The following is a 19,564-nucleotide window of genomic DNA, read 5'->3' on the forward strand; positions in this document are numbered from 1 at the left end:
CCGATTCTCCAATCATGGCGGGGGGGCAGGGCAAAGGCGGCCCCCAGCTCCACCTTTGCTCTGCCCCCCGGCTATTAGCTCCCCCCTGAGTTTCCGATCACTGTCAGTGGCAGGGGGCTTCTTCCTGCTTTCCCTTTCATCTCCCTGCATTGTGCCTACATATGCAAATTAACCGCCATCTTTGTTGTCAGTTAACTGCCATCCGAGTTGGCAGTTAATTTGCATATAGCCCTGATTAGCCAAGGAAAAGGGTAGCGTCGTACACCAATTACCATTTTTCTCTTTTATTAGTGTAGATTATTGATAAACTTCTATGGCAGACATTTGTCTTACTTTTTTTCATTTTTGTTATGGTTTATGAGATAATTGTGTGTGTTTTCCCTCACTTAGGTAATGCAATTCCAATGAATCTCATCCAAATAAAAAAAAAAAAAACCAGAATGCATTTTACACCTTTCAGATACATCTTGAAATACACAATAAACCGATATTTGAGTACAGGAATTCTTAAAACATTTTTTAGCAAGCCAATATGTTCAAATTTAAAAGATGACCTATTTAAATAAAATTTTAATGTTCTTACCTTTCTGGATATGTAAGTGATTTTAACATGAGACGCCGGATGCTATATTGGCATGTGCAACATTGCTGATTAGAGTCCTGATAATATACCAAACCAATTCTTTTAATACGTACAACATCATTTAAAAACTGAGCAAGAATCTTGGCTTCTTGAAGTTTATAAAATGATTTATTCTTCCTAAACAGAAAATTTTATATACTCAGCGTATTAGTAATTTGAAATATAATTTCACTCTAAAATCAATATAATATTAACAATTCAGAATAGAAAAAGGCCAATTTTTTAGGAAAAGGCCAAACAATAAGTGTCTGTTAAAGTATTTATTAAAATAATTTATACAGTATTTTAAAACAAAATAATAATAACATTTACATCCCCATACACATTTGGAAATACTTTTTTGGGGTAAATTGGGAAATTTTATCTTTCTGACTAGATGGTTAGATTGTTCATTTGTCTGAAATTAGAGAAGTCATCTTATGCTTCTTTTTATTGACCCCTGAACAGCTATCATGGAGTGGATATTCAAATAATATTCCTTTGTTGTTCTCTGCCACTTTATAAAATATTTGTGAATAATTCTAAAAGCCTGATATTCAAAAAAAATAAATTTAGTATTTAATAAGTACAATTTCCTGAGCATTTATAATGTACCCAGGACATTAATCTAAAGGACACCTTCCCCAATACCTACCTCTCATTAAAAATAAAAATAAAAAATCATTAAATTTACAAATTTCCTCATCATTTTAAATTGCACCACTGCCTATTGCCCAAACCAGACAACTAGGGTTCATTTTTGATATTATCTTCTCTTTCAATCCCTCCATCAAATCTATCATAAATTCCTACTGACTTTACCTTTGAAATCTCTTGAATCTGCTTTGAATTCATCCTCATTTCTCCACCTCCACTACAAATCCTCTATCTCAAGACTGTTTCTTGCCCATATTTTTGTAACAGTACCCTGTCTTTCCTGCTTCCAATCCACGGAAGTCAAGCTGTTTTTACAAAATAAAAATCCAATCCTGACCCAACCAGATTGCCTCAGTTAAAACACATGAGTGATTTTCATTTTCCCAGTGAATAAAATATAAATCCTGAAACGTGTCCTACAAATCTAGTTCCTACAAAACATAGGTGTTCTCTCTCGACCTCTCTCCTTGCCTCCATTTGCAGACATAATGCACTTCCTTCAGCCCCTGAAATAGCCTATGATCCCTCCTGCTTCAAGATCTTTGTCTGTATCAGTCTCTGCCTGGAATACAGCAAAGCAGACTAACTCTAGTTCTTAACCAATAAATATAAAATACCCTTAAAGAAACTTTTAGTGGCCCCACTAAATAATCCTCATCCCCAATTTTATATTTCCTTACACATTATAATGTTCCTCAAGAACATTTTGAATGAATAGATTATATTTACATATTTTATTAATTATTTCATTATATTTATATTCTTCATTAGGCTGTAAGCTTAATGAAGGTAGGACTATATTTTTCTCATCACAGCACTAGAGGCCCAGTGCATGAAATTTGTGCATGCAGGGGAGTCCCACAGCTTGGCCTGCACCCTCTTGCAGTCCAGGAGCCCTCAGGGGGTGTCTGACTGATGGCTTAGGCTGGCTCCTCACCACTCCATTCACCAGCAGTGAGCTCAGCTTCTGGATGAGCAGCACTCCCCCTGTGGGAGCACACTGACCACCAGGGGGCAGCTCCTGCATTGAGCGTCTGCCCCCTCATGGTCAGTGTGCGTCATAGTCACTGGTTGTTCTGCTGTTGGGCCAAAACCGGCTCTCTGAGATCCCCTGAGGGGTTCCAGATTGCAAGAGGATGCAGGCTAGGCTGAGGGACCCCACTGGTGCACAATTGGGGCTGGGGAGGGACGCAGGAGGTTGGACAGCTGGGGAGGGACTGCAGGAGGGCTCCAGGGTGTGTCTGGCCCATCTCACTCAGTTCTGATCAGCCAAACTCCAAGAGCAAGCTAATGTACTGGCTGGAGCACCTGCCCCGTGGTGTTCAGTGCACGTCATAGCAAGTGGTTGAGCAGCCTTAGCATATTTTTAGCATATTACGCTTTGATTGGTTGAACAGCCAACTGAATGACCGGACACTTAGCATATTAGGCTTTTATTATGTAGGATCCTCAGCATTTAGCACAGTGCCTACATCCATGTGGATATTCATAAAAATCGTTTGAATAGAAAAATGATGAACATCATTTTATTTGTATTATATATTTGTAAAGTCTACCTGTTGTACTAGATAAGTTATGCAAAAAAATTCTAATTTACCCAAAATTTTACCCCCAATTTTTAGTGCAGTTTCTATCCTATAGAAGCTCTCAAGAATTTTTATTGGTTAAATTGACTCCTTTTCATACATCTCCTAGCTCAGTGAATGGCACCGTAATTTAAATAGTCATAAAGATTAAAACTTGAAGTCACTCTAGATTGGTTTATTTCCTTCACTTTCAGATGTTTAATCATAAAAATAGATCTATTTAAATCCTAAAAACCCATTTCTAATTACTGGGTTTATGCCCCCATCATATCAATTATTACAATAGTCACCTCTCTGATGTCATTCCACTCTAATTGCCCCATTACTCATCCAGCTGGGGTATTGTTCCAACCCGAATATCCATTATTACTATCCCCTGTTTAAAATCCTATATTGGCATAATAATATTTTTGGTACTATATTTAATGTATGTGATTTTTTAAAAATATATTTTTATTGATTTCAAAGAGAGGAAGGGAGAGGGAGAGAGAGAGAGAGAGACATCAATGATGAGAGAGAATCATTGATCAACTGCCTCCTGCATGCCCCTTACTAGAGATGTAGCCCACAATCCAGGCATATGCCCTGACCAGAAATCCAACCATGACTTCCCGGTTCATAGGTTGATGGTTAACCACTGAGCCACATTGGCTGGGCTAATGTATGTGATTATAATAACATAGAGAAGTGATCACACAATAACGCTTATATAAAAATCAGGATTCAGAACACATTTGCAATAAGATAGTAATTTTGCTAAATAAAAACGTGTGTGCACTGAAAGGGCGAGGGCTACGCCCTCCATCTTATCCCGGATCCTCCATATTTGGGCGGCAGCCTTAGCCATGTGCTCAGCAAGGGGCTTCTTCCCGGAAGCCCAAGCCTCTGCTAGCCACACCCAGGATTTCTTTAAACTAACCAATGACAATCAAGGGAAGTGTGCACCATAGATATGACCACATCCTGTGTAACAAGACACTGACTTGCGCCTGGCCAATCGGCAGGGCCCACAGTCCTCTCTCCTCTTCTTACTCCAACCCCCCTATAAAACCCCTCTCCACACAGAGTTCTCTCTCTCTCTGGCGCTTGCCTCTGTGTCGGTGAGTGTGGTCGGGGAGCTGAGCTAGCTCAAATAAAGATGCTTTGCTTTTGCATCGGACTCAGCTGGCTCCCTGGTGGGCTTTTGGGGATCCTGAAATCTGGGCATAACATGCACAAGGGTATGTATAAGAAGATATAAGAGGAAAAGGAGGAGGTAAAGAAGGAAAGGTGTAGAAATTGACTATACCAGTAAACCAAATGTAAATCTAAATATCCCTAGGCGATATAATTATAGATGATTCTAATTTGCTACTATATAATAGGACATGGCCTTTACAGCAGGACAATATTTCTATTTTAATTTTTAGAAATAAAAATTAAATTTTTAGAAATAAAAAATACTTCTATTTTTTATTTCTCAAAAGAGAAATAAAAGATCATGTAGAAGTCTCTTATTTTCCTGGCATCTAAAACAGTTTAAATCTCAAAGCATAACTAAATTTATTAGCAAATAATTGTTAATAAAAACATAAATTAATTGGCCAGGTTTAGATGGACAGATTTACCATGGGTAAGTGTTCCACATTTTATGTTCTGTTATTTTAAAATGCACAAATTCAAGTATCTGAATAAAACACATTAATATTTCATGGTGTTCTGCACAGAACATGATGTTTTAAAGGTAATCAAGACTCACAATTTATTTGACTTCTGAACAAGTGTGAAACAACTGCTCTAGGACTAGAGTCTGTGTGCTGTTATTGAAATTAGGAACATTCCTCTCTCCGTGCCTTTGAAAGCACCCTGCATAGAAAACCCACACTACTTGGATTAGCTTCCAAATTGGATGCTCAAAAAAACCAGACATTTAATTTATGAATAAAAATAATATTAAATTATACTTACTTATAGAGCCATGGTTCTTCAACCCTTCCAAACTGGTTTAATAATTTAAATGTAATATAGCCATCCATCGTTGTGTTATCTACAATTACACTGAGAACAAAATAATAGGCTACAAAACAAAAATACAAAATATAGTTCACATTTTTAAAATAAATTGTTTTGGCACATACATAGATACACATGTATATATATGTATATATATGTATATATATATATATGCACATAAGAACATATTATATATGTAAATAATGTCAAGAGGCACTTATTTGGTATATGGATAATATATTTTACTTCTTATAAATTTTTAACTAGTCATGAAAATAAGAAATTACAAAGCCTGTCAGACATCATGGGTATGGTGAAGAGGTGAACAAATAATTAGTGAATACTAACTCTTCTGCAAACCAAAAGTTTTCAGAATTTAGGTCAATTAAACTATTTTTAAAAATATATTACCTATAAAGTAAATATAGCATTCCCTAATTATCAAATTAATAGTCCTAGCTAAGCCTGCTTGACAAATATAATTCCCAATTTCACTGGTTGTTTAGGATTGACTATGAAATTAAATAATCATAGGTAGAGTAAGCTCATGGTAGTTAGTTCCTATTCAAAATGCTCCTTTTAAAAATTGATACAGTATATCTTTCAGAGGCAAGGATTCTGAACTTACCACTATAGTTTATAGTGACTGGGCTAAACAGAAAGTTCTGACTCTGAGTTTTCGCAAGTACTGAACAGCGTGCCCTAAAGACAATGTATAAACAAGACATGGAATGCATGAAATTTTCTTGTGAGAAATACATGCAATTTCTTGTCTGATACTTATTATTACCTCCAATAGGTGATGGATTTATAATTGGACCTCATCCATTTCTAACACAAGAGGAATGCTTCTTACTTTGAAGTGACTGCCCAACGTTAGACAAAATATTTTGGTCCACCTCACCCAAAAAAGTCAGGTGTTCAGACTTGCTCACGTGATTTCTGGCAGCATAACATATTGAGATATTACAGAAAGCCTTCTTTCAGCTAAAGCACATACTGATAGACATTTTGGATGTACAATCCATAGATTAAATTACAGCAAAGCTCAGATGAAGAAGAAGAATATTAGGAGGCACTTAAGAACTGGGTGTAGCTTGAAAACAGAGGCTTAAGTGTCACCTTCCATGCTGGAACAGAAGATGTGATGTTAAGTAACATGAAAAACATGCTCACCTGTCTGAAGTCAATTAAGGACTCAGAGACACAAAGGCAACGAAAGCAAAACATTTAATGGCGGTGATCGGGTGTCTGGTGGAGCAGGCACACCCTTTTGAGAAGTTACCACAAGCAATTTATCCCTAGTGCCCAAGAGTCTCTCTCCAGGTTCCTCAACTGCTGAGTACTATGGAGTTAACATCCCCCCCCCCCATGTCACCTAGGTCTTATTGTTTCCCATTGGGTTATTCAAAAAGTAGGCTGAGGACCTTTCTAGCTGTCTCCACCTCCCTGTGCTGGGAAGATCTTCCTGGAATAGGTGCTGTTGGTCACATACAAATTCCCTTGTTCTTATTACAGTTTGCCCTGGGACTTTATCTGTGTAAGCCTTGTGGTTCAGTAACTGGCTGGTTGCCGGGGTTTATGTTCCAGTATCAAGAAGGGTTCAGGAATCTGGAAAAGAGGCTACGCGTAGATGACATAGGAATCCAGAGACCAATAAAGAGTCCGGAGACGAGATATAATTTTGAAACGCATTGAGGGTCAGAGGTCCTTCAGCTAAAGGAACTGAAGAGCCCTTCCTTGTCTAGGACCCTTGCTTTTATTAACACAATTTGTCCTAAGGCAAGGTGGTGATAATACACTTCAATGGGTAAGGTTTCAAAGGGTACAGAGTCCATTGTCAGAACCGGGGGAATAGCCTAAGGCTGTTCAGGTGTTTGGCCAGTAGGAGGCAATAACATGTAAATTAAGATGCCCTTTAACTGTCTGGCAGCCACAATCAGTTTCCTATTCAGGTTTGGGGAAATGCCTTTAGCCACTTCCAACAGGTGACTACATGTGTGACTCAACCCTGTTGAGTCCCCAAGTTTCATCAACCTTTTGATGAAACTCTTGAAATTATGACATGCTGGAATTGTTCTACGGCAGCTGGTAAGCATGCTGCTAGTATATTTCCACTGAAAGCTAACTAAAGATGGACCACAGAAGCTTATTTTCTACAAGTAATAAGGCTAAAATAAAAATCCCTGCACAGTATTTTATATTAGGGTCTGAGGTTAAGTAAAAAAAGACACAATTATCTGAAACTAAAGAAAACACGGCATAATATGGAATTTACATTCACCACTTGGTGAGACCCCTCTCCCCAATCTGTATCAAAAATGCTCCAGGATTATGGAATGTAAATTTTGGGTGGAAAAATCCAACTTTTATGGGAGAGATTTTGAAGAAGAGCTGACTGTTAAGAATTTTCTGTAATAGAAGAAGATATGGATTTTTATTTTGATAGTATAAATATTTTTCTTTCCTTTTGATAGAGACTGCAACTGATCCGTAAGACTAGAAAATTATAATAAATCATGTCTAGATGAATAGATAGGTAAATATAACCAAAAGAAAAACCACAGGTTTCTGTATAGAACAACTGCATTGACAATAAATTTAAAAATAAATAAATTTATCTGAAAAAAAATTAATATCTTCAAAGTGCTGAGCAAAAATAACTTTCAATGTAGAATTCTATCCTGAACTAACTATATTGCAGAAAAAGAGAAAGATAAGATCATTTCAAGAAAACACAAAACAAAAACTGAGAGGGACTGCTAGTGAAAAGTCATTAAGGATCTATTTCAGCAAGATAGAAGTTAGACCCAGAAGAAAAAAGTGGGGAAAACAGGGTAAGATAAAGCGTAAAAAAATGAAATGATTAAATATAAGTGAGCATTTGATATAGTAATAATATTCATAATAAATATTGATTGTTAGATAAGAAGTGAAATAAAATAATACAGAATATAATATAGAAGATAGAAAAGACCACACAAAATTCAAAAGCTCTATGAGGCAAATTCTTGTGACAGAATCTAATAAATAGTTTTTGAGGCAAGATGCATTCTTATACGTAAAGCAAAAAAGAAAAAAGAAGAAAGTTGCCAGGGAAATATAACAATCCTGAACCTTTATACATCTAAAGAATTACATCATCAGAATACATAAGCAAAAACTTAAACAATGTGACTGCCTGCTAAAAAAGAAGTTTAAATATAACTCAAAATCCTAACATAATAGACAAAATTTCCAGGATGTGATTGAAAATTATCCATTATACTTAGAACAAAGACAATCACATCGTTGGTGGGAAAGACAATCAACTATTGCTAGCACTGAGATGACTCAGATGTCAGGATTATCTGACAAGAATTTTAAGGAAGCCATCATAAAAATACTTCAAAGTCAGAGTCTTTTAAAAAATAAAAGAATAGAAATTTCTCAGCAAATAAATAGAAGCTATAAAAGAAAACAACGTAGAAATTACATAAATAAAAAATATAACAACATAAAAAAGTCACTGGATATGCTCATTAGTAGAGTGGAGATGACACAGGATAGAAATCAGTGAACTCGAACACAGGTAAATCTGCCACTCATTCTGTACCACAGAGAAAAACAGACTAAGAAAAAAAACTGAAGAGTCACAGGGACTTGTGGAACCATAACAAAGAGGTAATATGTGTGTTAGTGTAAGAGGATGGAAAAGAGAGTGGAACTAAAACAATATTCAAAGAAATAATATCTGAAAACTTTCTAAATTTGGTAAAGAAAAAAACCCCACACAGATTCAAGAAGCTGAGTAAAACTGAATAAACCTAAAGAAATCCTTACCAAGATATATCATAATTAAAGTTTAGAAAATTACAAATAAAGAATAAAATCTTGAAAGTAGCCAAGGAGAAAAGATGAATTACCTACAGGAGAACACCAATTTGAGTCGCAAAAGATTCCTTACCTGAAACCCCAGAGGCCAAAAGGAAGCAGCACAATATTTTTCAAGTGCTAAAACAAAGAATATTTTATATCCAGCAAAACTATCCTTTGAGAACAAAGAAGAACTAAAGACAATCTTAAAGAAAAACTAAAAGAATTTCTCATTACCAGACCCATTCTTAATTATCATAAGAGTGAATTTCTTCAAACATAAATTAATTGGTAAAATAAATACTCTTAGAACATAAGAAACAAAAAGGGAACAATGGAAAGATAAGATATATGTGTACATACAATAGATTATTCCTTTTATCATGAGTTTTATAAATCTCATTTGATGATTACAACAAAAATTATCATACAACCTAATATTAAGACAATGATATTTAAAAGTGAAGAATGTAAAGGTACCTAAATGGAAGTGAGGTTCCCACATTTCACTAAAGTGGTAAAATGCTGATAACAGTAGATTGAAAAATCACATATGCATATTTTAATTGTGGTATACATCCCCGAATATGTCATTCCTAATCTCTGGAACTTTTCAATATATTACTTTACTAGTAAGTGACAAAGGATAATTAAGATAGCGAATGTAATTTATGTTGTTAAACAACTGGCATTAAAATAGAAAGATTACCCTAAACTATCCAAGTGGGTCCAATGTAATCACAAGAATTGCAATCACAAGACCTTAAAAGCAGAAAAGGAAGACAAAATAAGAGAATCTAAAAATAAATGTGATACAGAATAGTCAAAGTGAAACAGTGTGAAGAATCAATCCAATATTTTAGGAGACCACAAACCAAGGAATACAGACAGCCTTTAGAACATTGGTTCTCAATCTGTGGTTCACAACCCCTTTGGGGGTTGAACGACCCTTTCACAGGGGTGGCCTAAGACCATTGGAAAACACATATATAATTACATATTGCTTTTGTGATTAATCACTATGCTTTAATTATGTTCAATTTGTAACAATGAAAATATATTCTGCATATCAGATATTTACATTATGATTCATAACAGTAGCAAAATTACAGTTATGAAGTAGCAATGAAAATAATTTTATGGTTGGGGGTCACCACAACATGAGGAACTTTATTAAAGGGTTGTGGCATTAGGAAGGTTGAGAACCACTGCTCTAGAAACTTAAAAAGTTAAGGAAATAGATTCTCCCACTTGAGCCTCCAGAAATGAACTCAGTCCTGCTGACATCTTGATTTTACACAGTAACGCTTGTTTTAGACTTCTGATCTACATAACCATCCTATATAATTCCTATATAATAAAAGCATAATATGCAAATTGACTGAACAATAGAATGACCACTAGGTGGGGGGTGGTGGGGGGAGGGCCAGCGAGCAGGTGGCACCAGAACAGCCAAGGTGCATGCCAGCAGGCAGAGGGAGGGGACAGTGATGGGGTGGTGATGGGGTAGAGGCGGGTGGCAGTGACCAACAGCGGGGCAATAGGGGCTGGCATCATCCCCTGATCACACGCCTGGTCACCTCCCATAGAGGGAGGCCACAGGTGGTAGCAGCAGTGGGGCAATTCAGGGTGGGGCCAGCCACTCGCAGTCCCCAGATAGGCCCGCCTGGGTCGCTTCCTATAGAGAAAGGCCACCAGTGACCGTGGTGGGGCGATTCAGGCAGGGGTGGCTGCTCGCCACCCTCAGATAGGCCCGCCCTGAAATAGGCCCACAGAGGAAGGCCAGACTGCCATCAGTTGGACATATCCTGAGGGCTCCCAGACTGCAAGAGGTCACAGGCTGAGCTGAAGGACCCCCCCACCAAGTGCATGGATTTTTGTGCACTGGGCCTCTAGTCCTATATAATAAAATCCCAATGACCGAACAGTGGAACAACCAGAATGACCAGTCGACCAGTCGCTATGACATGCACTGACCACCAGGGGGCAGACACTCAACTCTGGAGCTGCCCCCAGGTGGTCAGTGCGCTCCCACAGTAGGAGCACTACTCAGCTGACCAGAATGATTGGCACCCCCACAGCAGGAGCAGCAACTCAGAGTGTGGGTCCACAGCTGCTCAGCTGACCGGATGAGCAGTACTCCCACAGCAGGCATATCCCCATAGGCCATGACCCCACCAGTGCATGAATCCCATGCACTGGGCCTCTAGTACAATAATAAATTTATGTGCTTTTAGCCACTGAAGTGTGTGGTAACTTATTATGGCAGTGATGGAAAATAAATACCAAATTTAGTATAAAAACTGAGATGGTTTTACAACACCTGAAATGAGAAGTTCTCAATGAGCAGAAGCTTAAAGTATTTTGAGTAGCATGTCATAAAAACTAGATAACCTTGAGTATATTATTAGTAAAAACGTAGATGTTAATAATTCTACTAGAAAGGACTTAGAAAGAAGAGAAAAACATGTTATTGGAAATAGCTTACCAAAATTATATCCCAATATTATGTGGAAAGTAGAAATTCCAAATTAAAAAAAAAAAACCAATTGGACATTTAGCTGAGGGGATTGCCAGAGGATTGAAAGTGTAGCCTTATTTGCTATTAGTGTTTATGGCTAAATATAAGGGAAAACATAAACTGAAATAAAAGTTTTAAAGAAAAGCAAACCCTATCCTGAGGATTTGAAAAATTATTATCTTACCAAGTTTGGAAAGATACCTTAACTAAAATATTCGCCATCAGAAAACCATGCTCTAGAGAAAAAATGCTAGAAATGTGGCTGGACAATCTTTTGCCTTTAGAAAGATCAAAAAATCAAAGTATTCAGTAATACAAATGTCTCTGAAAAGATAAGTGTGTGACTCATAGATTCCGTTATAGTAATAAGTTTAGTTAATATAAGTTAGCATAAGCAAACTCCATTTTGTATTAGTATAGGTTAGCATAAGCAAATTTCATTTTGTATTAGAGGGAATTTTAACTTTACTTAGAAGAGGAACTAACTTGTGTGTGTTTATGTATGACCCTGATAAATAACTTGACTTTACTTAGAAGAGGAACTAACTTGTGTATGTGTGTGTGTGTGACCCTGATAAATAACTTGTAACTCCCTGCATATGCACCCCTGATAAATAACTTGTAACTCCATGCCTATGCCCCCTGGTAAACAACTTATAACTCCCTGTGTTTTTATTCTGATAAGCCCAGAAGACACCCCCAGAGCACACTGAGATGAGACACTGAAGAAGCCCCCCGGGGTATAAAAAGGACTCTGTTAGATGCCTGTCTGACCTACACAGACAAGACGTTCTCCTTCACTCTGGAAACTGCTGTCCCTGCTCTGCTTCTGAGCCCAGACTGAGAGGCCTCTCTTCATGTCAAGAGACCAAGCATCTTGCAGCTGCGTACCTGACGACCTCCGTGTGTCTCTGTCAGTCAGTGTCTCGGGTGGCCTGCCAAGGACTGAAACCCATCAGCTCTCTGGTAAATAAACCTGTGTGATTCTTGCATTTGTTTGTCTCCTGTGACTCCTCTCTTCTTAGTTTTAGTTTAAGCTCGGCCTAATTAATAAATAATAAGTACCCTTTGACATCTGTATTGGTATATCCAAATGAGGTGCTCTGGGACACCTGTGCATACGTTCCCATAGAAGTGGAACAGATTCCCTCAGCCATTTCTAAGCAGAAGCAAAAAAATGTAGAAAACATATTTCCAGGAATCTTTTGTCTAATTGAATGCATTTCTGTGATATTTATGGAGATCTACAAGGTTTTTGAGAATGTTGTAGCAATATAAATACTGCCAGCTTGAACTGAAAAGTGCATAGACACTACAAAATGAAAGAAGATATAGGACTCCCACAATTCTACAGGCAACAAAACTACATATATATAAAAGCCTAAATGACTGTTCGACCCTTCAACCAGTAGCTTTGATGTGCATTGACCACCAGGGGCAGACACTCAACGCACAGGCATGGAAACATGGAACAAACTGATGAATCTCGGAGGGAAAGGGGAGCAGGGAGGGCAGGAATAGGTTAACCAAAGATCTTATATGCATACTAGAGGCCCGGTACACATGCACCAGTGGGGTCCCTCGGACTGGTCTGTGGGAATTGGGCTGAAATTGGCAGTCTAACCTCCCCAATGGGTTCCAGATTGCGAGAGGGTGCAGGCCAGGCCGAGGGACCCCACTGGTGCACAAATCCATGCACCAGGCCTCTAGTAGGCTAATAAACTATTCAGATGGAATTATATGCCACCATTCATATAAAAGTGAAAAAATAAAGAAGGATAACTCTAAGAGCTTAGAACATGGACTTGTGAAACCAAAGGGCAGTACCAGGGTGAATGAACCAGAGGGAACTATTCACAGGCCTTGAAACCAAATGAAATTTGTCTCACTGAACTGTAAAACTGCTTAACAACATTGACTGCATTTTCCTTTTATTTTTCTCTTTTGAACAGGAATGTCTATAACTAGTTTCCTTTGCCTGCTTCACCACTCTATTTTGGGAGCAAGTAACTTAATTCTTCAATTTCATAGGCTCACAAGTGGAGACAAATTTTGCCCAAAGATAGGAACTATCAAGAGCAGCCGTGGGCAAACTACAGCCCACGGACCAGATCCAGCCTGTTTGAAATGAATAAAACTAAAAAAAAAAAAAAAAAAAAGCCCGTACCCTTTTATGTAATGATGTTTACTTTGAATTTATATTAGTTCACACAAACACTCCATCCATGCTTTTTTTCCGGCTCTCTGGTCCAGTTTAAGAACCCATTGTGGCCCTCGAGTCAAAAAGTTTGCCCACCCCTGATCTAGAGTCTCACCCAAATCCGATTTACATTTAGAATTAAATTATAAGATTTGGACTATTTTATCTTATGAGATTAAATGATATTTTTTACTTTGAGTTGATAATGGTTGAGGCCAACCAACAAAATCTTATTGATATATATAGACCATTCCACCCAACAAAAGCAGAATACACATTAATTTTAGGTGCCTATGAAGCATTCATCCAAATATTCTACGCTATAAAAAAACAACACTTATTTTAAAAAATTGAAATTGTACAGTTCATTCTCTAACCATAATGACACCATATAATAAATTAAAAACAGATAATAGGAAAATCTCTAAACATGTGAAATTAAACAACATGCTTATTTTTCAAAAACCATGGCCAAAGAAGTGTCAAAAAGAAATATATAAAACTAAGTGAAAATGAAAATACAATCTACCAGAACATGTGCAATACAGCTATATATAGCAGTGATTGGAGAAAAAGTCATAGGAATAGAAATGAAATATCTCAAACCAACAATCTAAGATCCTGCCTGAAGAGAAAAAAAAATTAAAACTATTCCAAAAAATGTAGAAGGAAGGATATAATAAATAATAAAACAGAAATCAATGAATTAATTCTGAAAACAATATAAAATCAATTAAACAAAAAGCTGGCTCTTTGGGGGTGAGGGAAGTAACAGAATTGACTAACTTCCAGCAACATATACAGAAATAAAAAGAAAGAAGACACAAGTCACCGCTATCACCAATGAAATAGAAGATACCACAGATACTGTAGTCATTTAAAATTTAATAAAAAAAAATAGTACAAACAACTTTATCCCATAAATTTGATGCCTTAGAAATAATGGGCCAAATCTTGAAAACCAAAAACTACAAATTCAACCAAGATGTAACTGATAATCAGAGTAGCCTTATATCCATTAAAGAAATTCAATTTGTAATTAAAAAGCTTTCAAAAATAAAAATCTTGAGGCCCAGATGGCTGTCCTCAAAATTCTATCAATTATCTAAAAAAGAATTAACACCAACTTTGCACAATATATGCCAGAAAATAATAAAAGAGAGAACCCTTACCAACTCATTTTATGAGTTTATGTTACTCTCGTATAAATAAAATATTGCTCTCATGAACTTCAACACAAAGTCCTCAACAAAATATTAACAAACCAAATCGAATAACATATAAAATAATTTGCTATAATCAAATTGGATATATTACAGGAACACAAGATAAATTCACATTCTATAATCAATGTAATCCATTAGTTCAATAAATTAAAGGAAGAATTTATATGATTACATTAATAATCCGAAAGAAGCATTTGACAAAATCCAAAACACATTTATTTATGAGAAAAAGTTTTAACAAGTTAGATACAGAAAGGAATTATTTCATCTCTGTAAGTATCATATACAAAAATCTTATAGGTAACAGCATACTTAATGGTGAAATATTGAATGTTTTTCCCCTAAGATTAGGAAGAAGGCAACATGACTTCTCTCACTGTTCTTATTCAACACAATACTGGGAGTTTTAGCTACTAAAGTAAGTCAATAAAAATAAATAAAAGGCATACAAATTAGAAAGAAAGAAAATAAAAGTCTCTATTTGTAGGTGACATGTTCTTACCTAATAATAGACAAACATGTAAATTAACTGTCCCTCTGCTATGCTCACCAGCCAATCAGAAGAGCATGCAAATTAACCCAACAAAGATGGCGGCTAATTTGCATACATAAGGGCGAAGCAGCAGAGCGAAGACTGAAGGCTCCGTCTGGAGCAAACACCTGGGTCCCAGGTGCCGGAGGAAAAACAGTGCCGGCAGCCAGGGGAAGGGAAGGCCTACTGTACAAATCACTTCATGCAATGGGCCTCTAGTTATTACAGAAATGTTCCAAGACATTTATTTTAAACTAGAGGCCCTGTGCACAAAATTTGTGCACTGGAATTGGGGGGTCCCTCAGCCCAGCCTGCCCCCTCTCTCAGTCCAGGAGCCCTCGGGGGATGTCCTAAGTCACAGTCTGGCCTCCCTCTGCAGGAAGCCTCCAGGCTGATCAGGGGAAGGCGACACCTCCATCACCCCGCTACTGCTGCTACTGCCAGCCGCCACAGCCACCACAGTGTTTTCATCAACAAGGACTCCAGTCTCTTCACCATGAAAAAATAACAACTTTCTTTAGGCATTTTCAAGATGTCTCTTTCATAGGATATGATATTTCTTTCTTTCCTTTTTTTATCCTTACCTGAGGATATTTTTCCATTGATTTTTAGAGAACGTGGAAGAGAGAGGGAAAGACAGAAAGAAACATTAATGTGAGAGGCACACTTCGATTGGTTGCCTCCTGCACAAGCTCTGACCTGGGCCCCAGCCAGGGAGGAGCCTGCAACCTAGGTACATGCCCTTGATCAAAATCGAACCTAGACCCTGCGGTCTGCAAGCCAAGGCTCTATCCACTGAGCAAAACCAGCTTGGGCAGGATATGACATTTCTTAGCCCCTCCAGCAGCGGACCTTCATTTTTACCTCCAGAAGTGAGGTGGAAAAACCCTAGATCACCTTCTTGGATTCTTATTACCCAAGTTACCAAGAACATTGCAAGTGGTGTACAGGGAGCTTAGCCAATGAGCGTAAGAAAAGGTGTTTCCTCTGTAGCTCATGTGCAGAGGTAGGACTGCTGGTGCACTGCTGCTGGCAGGCCCCCTGTGTGTGTCTCCGCTCCGGGCGTGCAACAGCTCCAGCCGCGCCACTGGGGCTGGGGCTGGGGTTGGGTTGGCAGCCCTGTGTGTTGTGTCTCTAGCTCCGGGTCCATGCCCAGCCCCTCCTCCTGAGCTGGTCATGACTCTTAAGGCATCCTGGCCTAATTTACATATTATATTATCTCCAAGAAATAATAAGTGAATTCAGAAAGATCCCGGGAAATAAGTTACAAACAAAAGATTCAGTCAGTCACATTATTATTATTTTTTTATCTTTGACTTTCAAGTTTACTGATGGTGTGTCTTGAGGTGGATTTCTTTTCATTTTGGCCTTCACTCAGCTCTTTCCATCAGTTGGGTAAATTTTGTTGTTCTTTCCACAAGGTCACAGATTCTATCTTCTGTTATCTGCACTGCATTCTATCCATATCAACACAAAATCAAGAATGGTAAAAGTGAAACATTAAAAGGTGTTGTTCAACTAATATTTGACTGCAAAAAAGATAATGCATCTATGGTAAGGTAAGTTATGTTTCTGAGAAAAATGGAAGTCAAATAGGCAGACCTGTCATGTACCTTGTACCAGGGCCAGATGGGAAATACAACTAAATTGGAGAACTTTCACCTGGAATTACCAACTGAGATCCAGCTTAGGAGACGTATATCAAGGAAGGACACAGAATACCTGGAGACCGGTAAGGGCGAGGTCTCAAGAGGAGCTGACCCAGCTCCCAGCGGCATCAGGCTGGTGGGCCAAGAGTGAGAAGGGAACTCCCAGCTACTGGAGAGTCTGTTCCCTCAGAAGATAGAGGCCTGGAACCCAGGCTGGACTCCACAGCACGAAGTTCCAGAGCTGAGACCCGAAGCCTCCATAACATCCAGCCAGGAAAGGTGGAGGGCTGCCGGCCACAGCAGAGTCTGGAGCTTATAAACAAGAGCTGGATGGAGAAAAAGCTGCAGTTTTGTTTTTTGTTTTGTTTTGTTTTATTTTTCTCTAAACCCAGAGCCTAGGAGTTTTCATTTGCAACTACTCACCTGAGACTTTGGTGCAGGGAGGGAAACATGGACTCAAGGTGCTTAATGAGAGGTTGGAATGGGAAGCATTGCAGGGAGACTTGGTAAAACAGCAGCCAGGATCATTTTGTCATCCCCCAAACCAAAATTGGCATTTTTCCTGAGGGAAGCTAGCTGCTCCCAGCAGCCAGAGGGCAAGTTAAAGGAAAAAGCCACTCCCTAGGGCTATAGTCTGTCTCACCCAGGGTGCCCTGCATTTTAAGCTTTTCAGAGGAAACAAAAGCAGAGGTCAGGCTTATGGGTTTGAACAGTGTCAAGGAGCCCTAAGGGACTGGATTGGGGGATGGGCCATCTGCCCCACTATCCTGGGAACTAGACTGATATTTTCCCTGGAAGGGAAAAATGATAAAAGCTCCAGGTTTCCAGCCAATCCTGTTGGTCTCAATACAAGGATACCTGTCCAACCAAGGACAGAGTAATATTTTGGGCCACTTACAGAGGAGTAGCTCTGAGCCAGGAAACACACCCATCATATTCCCTGAAAGCTAAACAGCACCTCTCCTGCCTAAAGCCCTTTCAGAAACAGGCTTTTGAGTGATTAAGATTGACAGCAGCTAGCAGGCAAAAGCAAGCAGGGGTGGAGCCCAGGAACCAGAGGAAGTTTCCTGACCCAGCCCTGGGTATCATGTTGCTAAACACCTATTTTAGAGGGAAAATTATCCCCTCCTGTTTGCAGCTATGGCCTGTGGAGACAGACACAAGTGGATCATCGGTGGATTGCTTGGGGTTTCAAGCAGGTTGCTGAAAGCCAAAAGAAAATGTCAGACAGTGGTTAGCACCTAAGTACCTAGCTCTAAGGCAGCGGTTCTCAACCTGTGGGTCGCGACCCCTTTGGTGGTTGAACAACCCTTTCACAGGGGTCGCCTAAGGCTATCCTGTATACCAGATATTTACATTACGATTCATAACAGTAGCAACACTACAGTTATGAAGTAGCAACGAAAATAATTTTATGGTTGGGTCACAACATGAGGAACTGTATTTAAAGGGCCAGAAGGTTGAGAACCACTAACCTAAGAGGAAGCCCAGAATTGTCTGACAGAATGAACAGAAAGATCCAAAGCAAACTTCCATGGGGCATTAAAGTAGGCTGAAATGATACACTTCACCTTTTCCTTTTCTTTATTCTACCATTCTTTTCTTTTATCTTTTTTCCTACCTTTTTTCTTCTCTTTTATTTTTTATTTCTTTGCTTTTTTCTCAGTTTTTAAGTTTATCTTCTTTATTTATCTGCTTTATTGATTTGTTCTTATTCTAGTCTATTATTTTGTTCATATATCTAATTTTCTTCTGCCCTTTTCCTGTCCTTTTTTTTCTTTTTTCCATTACTCATTTTGTTTCTCTTTTCTTTTTCTCCTGCTTTCTTGTCTTTTTTTTTTCTTCCTTTAGGTCTATCTGCTTTCTCCTCTATTATCTTTTTCGAACCTTTTTCTTGTCTTTTTAATTATTTTCTCCCTCCTTTATTTTAAAACATTTTCCTTCCCCTATTCCTCTAACTCTTCATTCTTATTTTTTTTTATTTCAGCTCCATATTTAGATATTCAAACCCCCTTTGTTGTTTTTTGTTTGTGCTTTTATTGTTTGCTTATTTTGTTTTGTTTTCTCCTAGTATTTTTTCTTCCTTTTTTTCCTACCATTCTCGCTCTCTTTCCTCTTTGATAGTTTTCTCTTCTCTTGTGGTTGCTTTTGTTGGTCCTGTAGGAGTCTTGTGTACAATTTTGTTTTGTTTCTTCTGTTTCATGTTTTGTTTTGTTGTATTTTGTTCCGTTTGGTCAGCATCTCTACAGCAGCTCACACAACATGATAGGGTGTGAGCCACATAGTCAACCAGCCTGAGAGGAGATTCCATCCACAAATGGGACAATAACATTCAATACCCAGATACAATAGGAGAACCCAAATGACTAAACTAAGGGGCTTTCCTAGAGCATCCAGCTCAGAAGATCTAAGAGAATGCAATAGTGGGTCCCACAGACCACTTATTACTTAAGACCACCCCACAAAATCCGGAAGGCATAGCAGTTTGATCTAATACATAGAAACAAATACAAAGGGACAGCAAAAAACAGGAGACAAAGAACCCCCAAATGAAAGAAAAGGAGGAATCTCCATAAAAGGAACTAAATGAAATGGAGGCAAGCAATTTGTCAAATAAAGAATTCAGTGACGGAGGGAAAATGGCGGAGGGATAAACGGACATGTCCTGTGCTCTGTCCTGGAGCAGATAAGGGTGAGCAGCTGAAACGGGGAACATACAGCCAA

The 19,564-nt window shown here is 38.3% G+C and overlaps 1 protein-coding gene across 1 annotated transcript in view; it reads right to left on the reverse strand.

The window, feature by feature from the left end:
- Nucleotides 1-19,564, reverse strand: part of LIPI (lipase I) — a 68,177-nt gene that overhangs the window by 15,424 nt on the left and 33,189 nt on the right. The window contains exons 8-9 of the mRNA XM_006773946.1: nucleotides 4,813-4,921; nucleotides 584-760 (exon numbers count right to left, since the gene is read on the reverse strand). Coding sequence (XP_006774009.1) covers nucleotides 584-760; nucleotides 4,813-4,921 — 286 coding nt within the window. The remainder of the gene's footprint in view (nucleotides 1-583; nucleotides 761-4,812; nucleotides 4,922-19,564) is intronic.

The sequence above is a fragment of the Myotis davidii genome, unplaced genomic scaffold, assembly GCF_000327345.1.
Source record: "Myotis davidii unplaced genomic scaffold, ASM32734v1 scaffold24, whole genome shotgun sequence".
Classification (NCBI taxonomy): Eukaryota; Metazoa; Chordata; class Mammalia; order Chiroptera; family Vespertilionidae; genus Myotis; species Myotis davidii.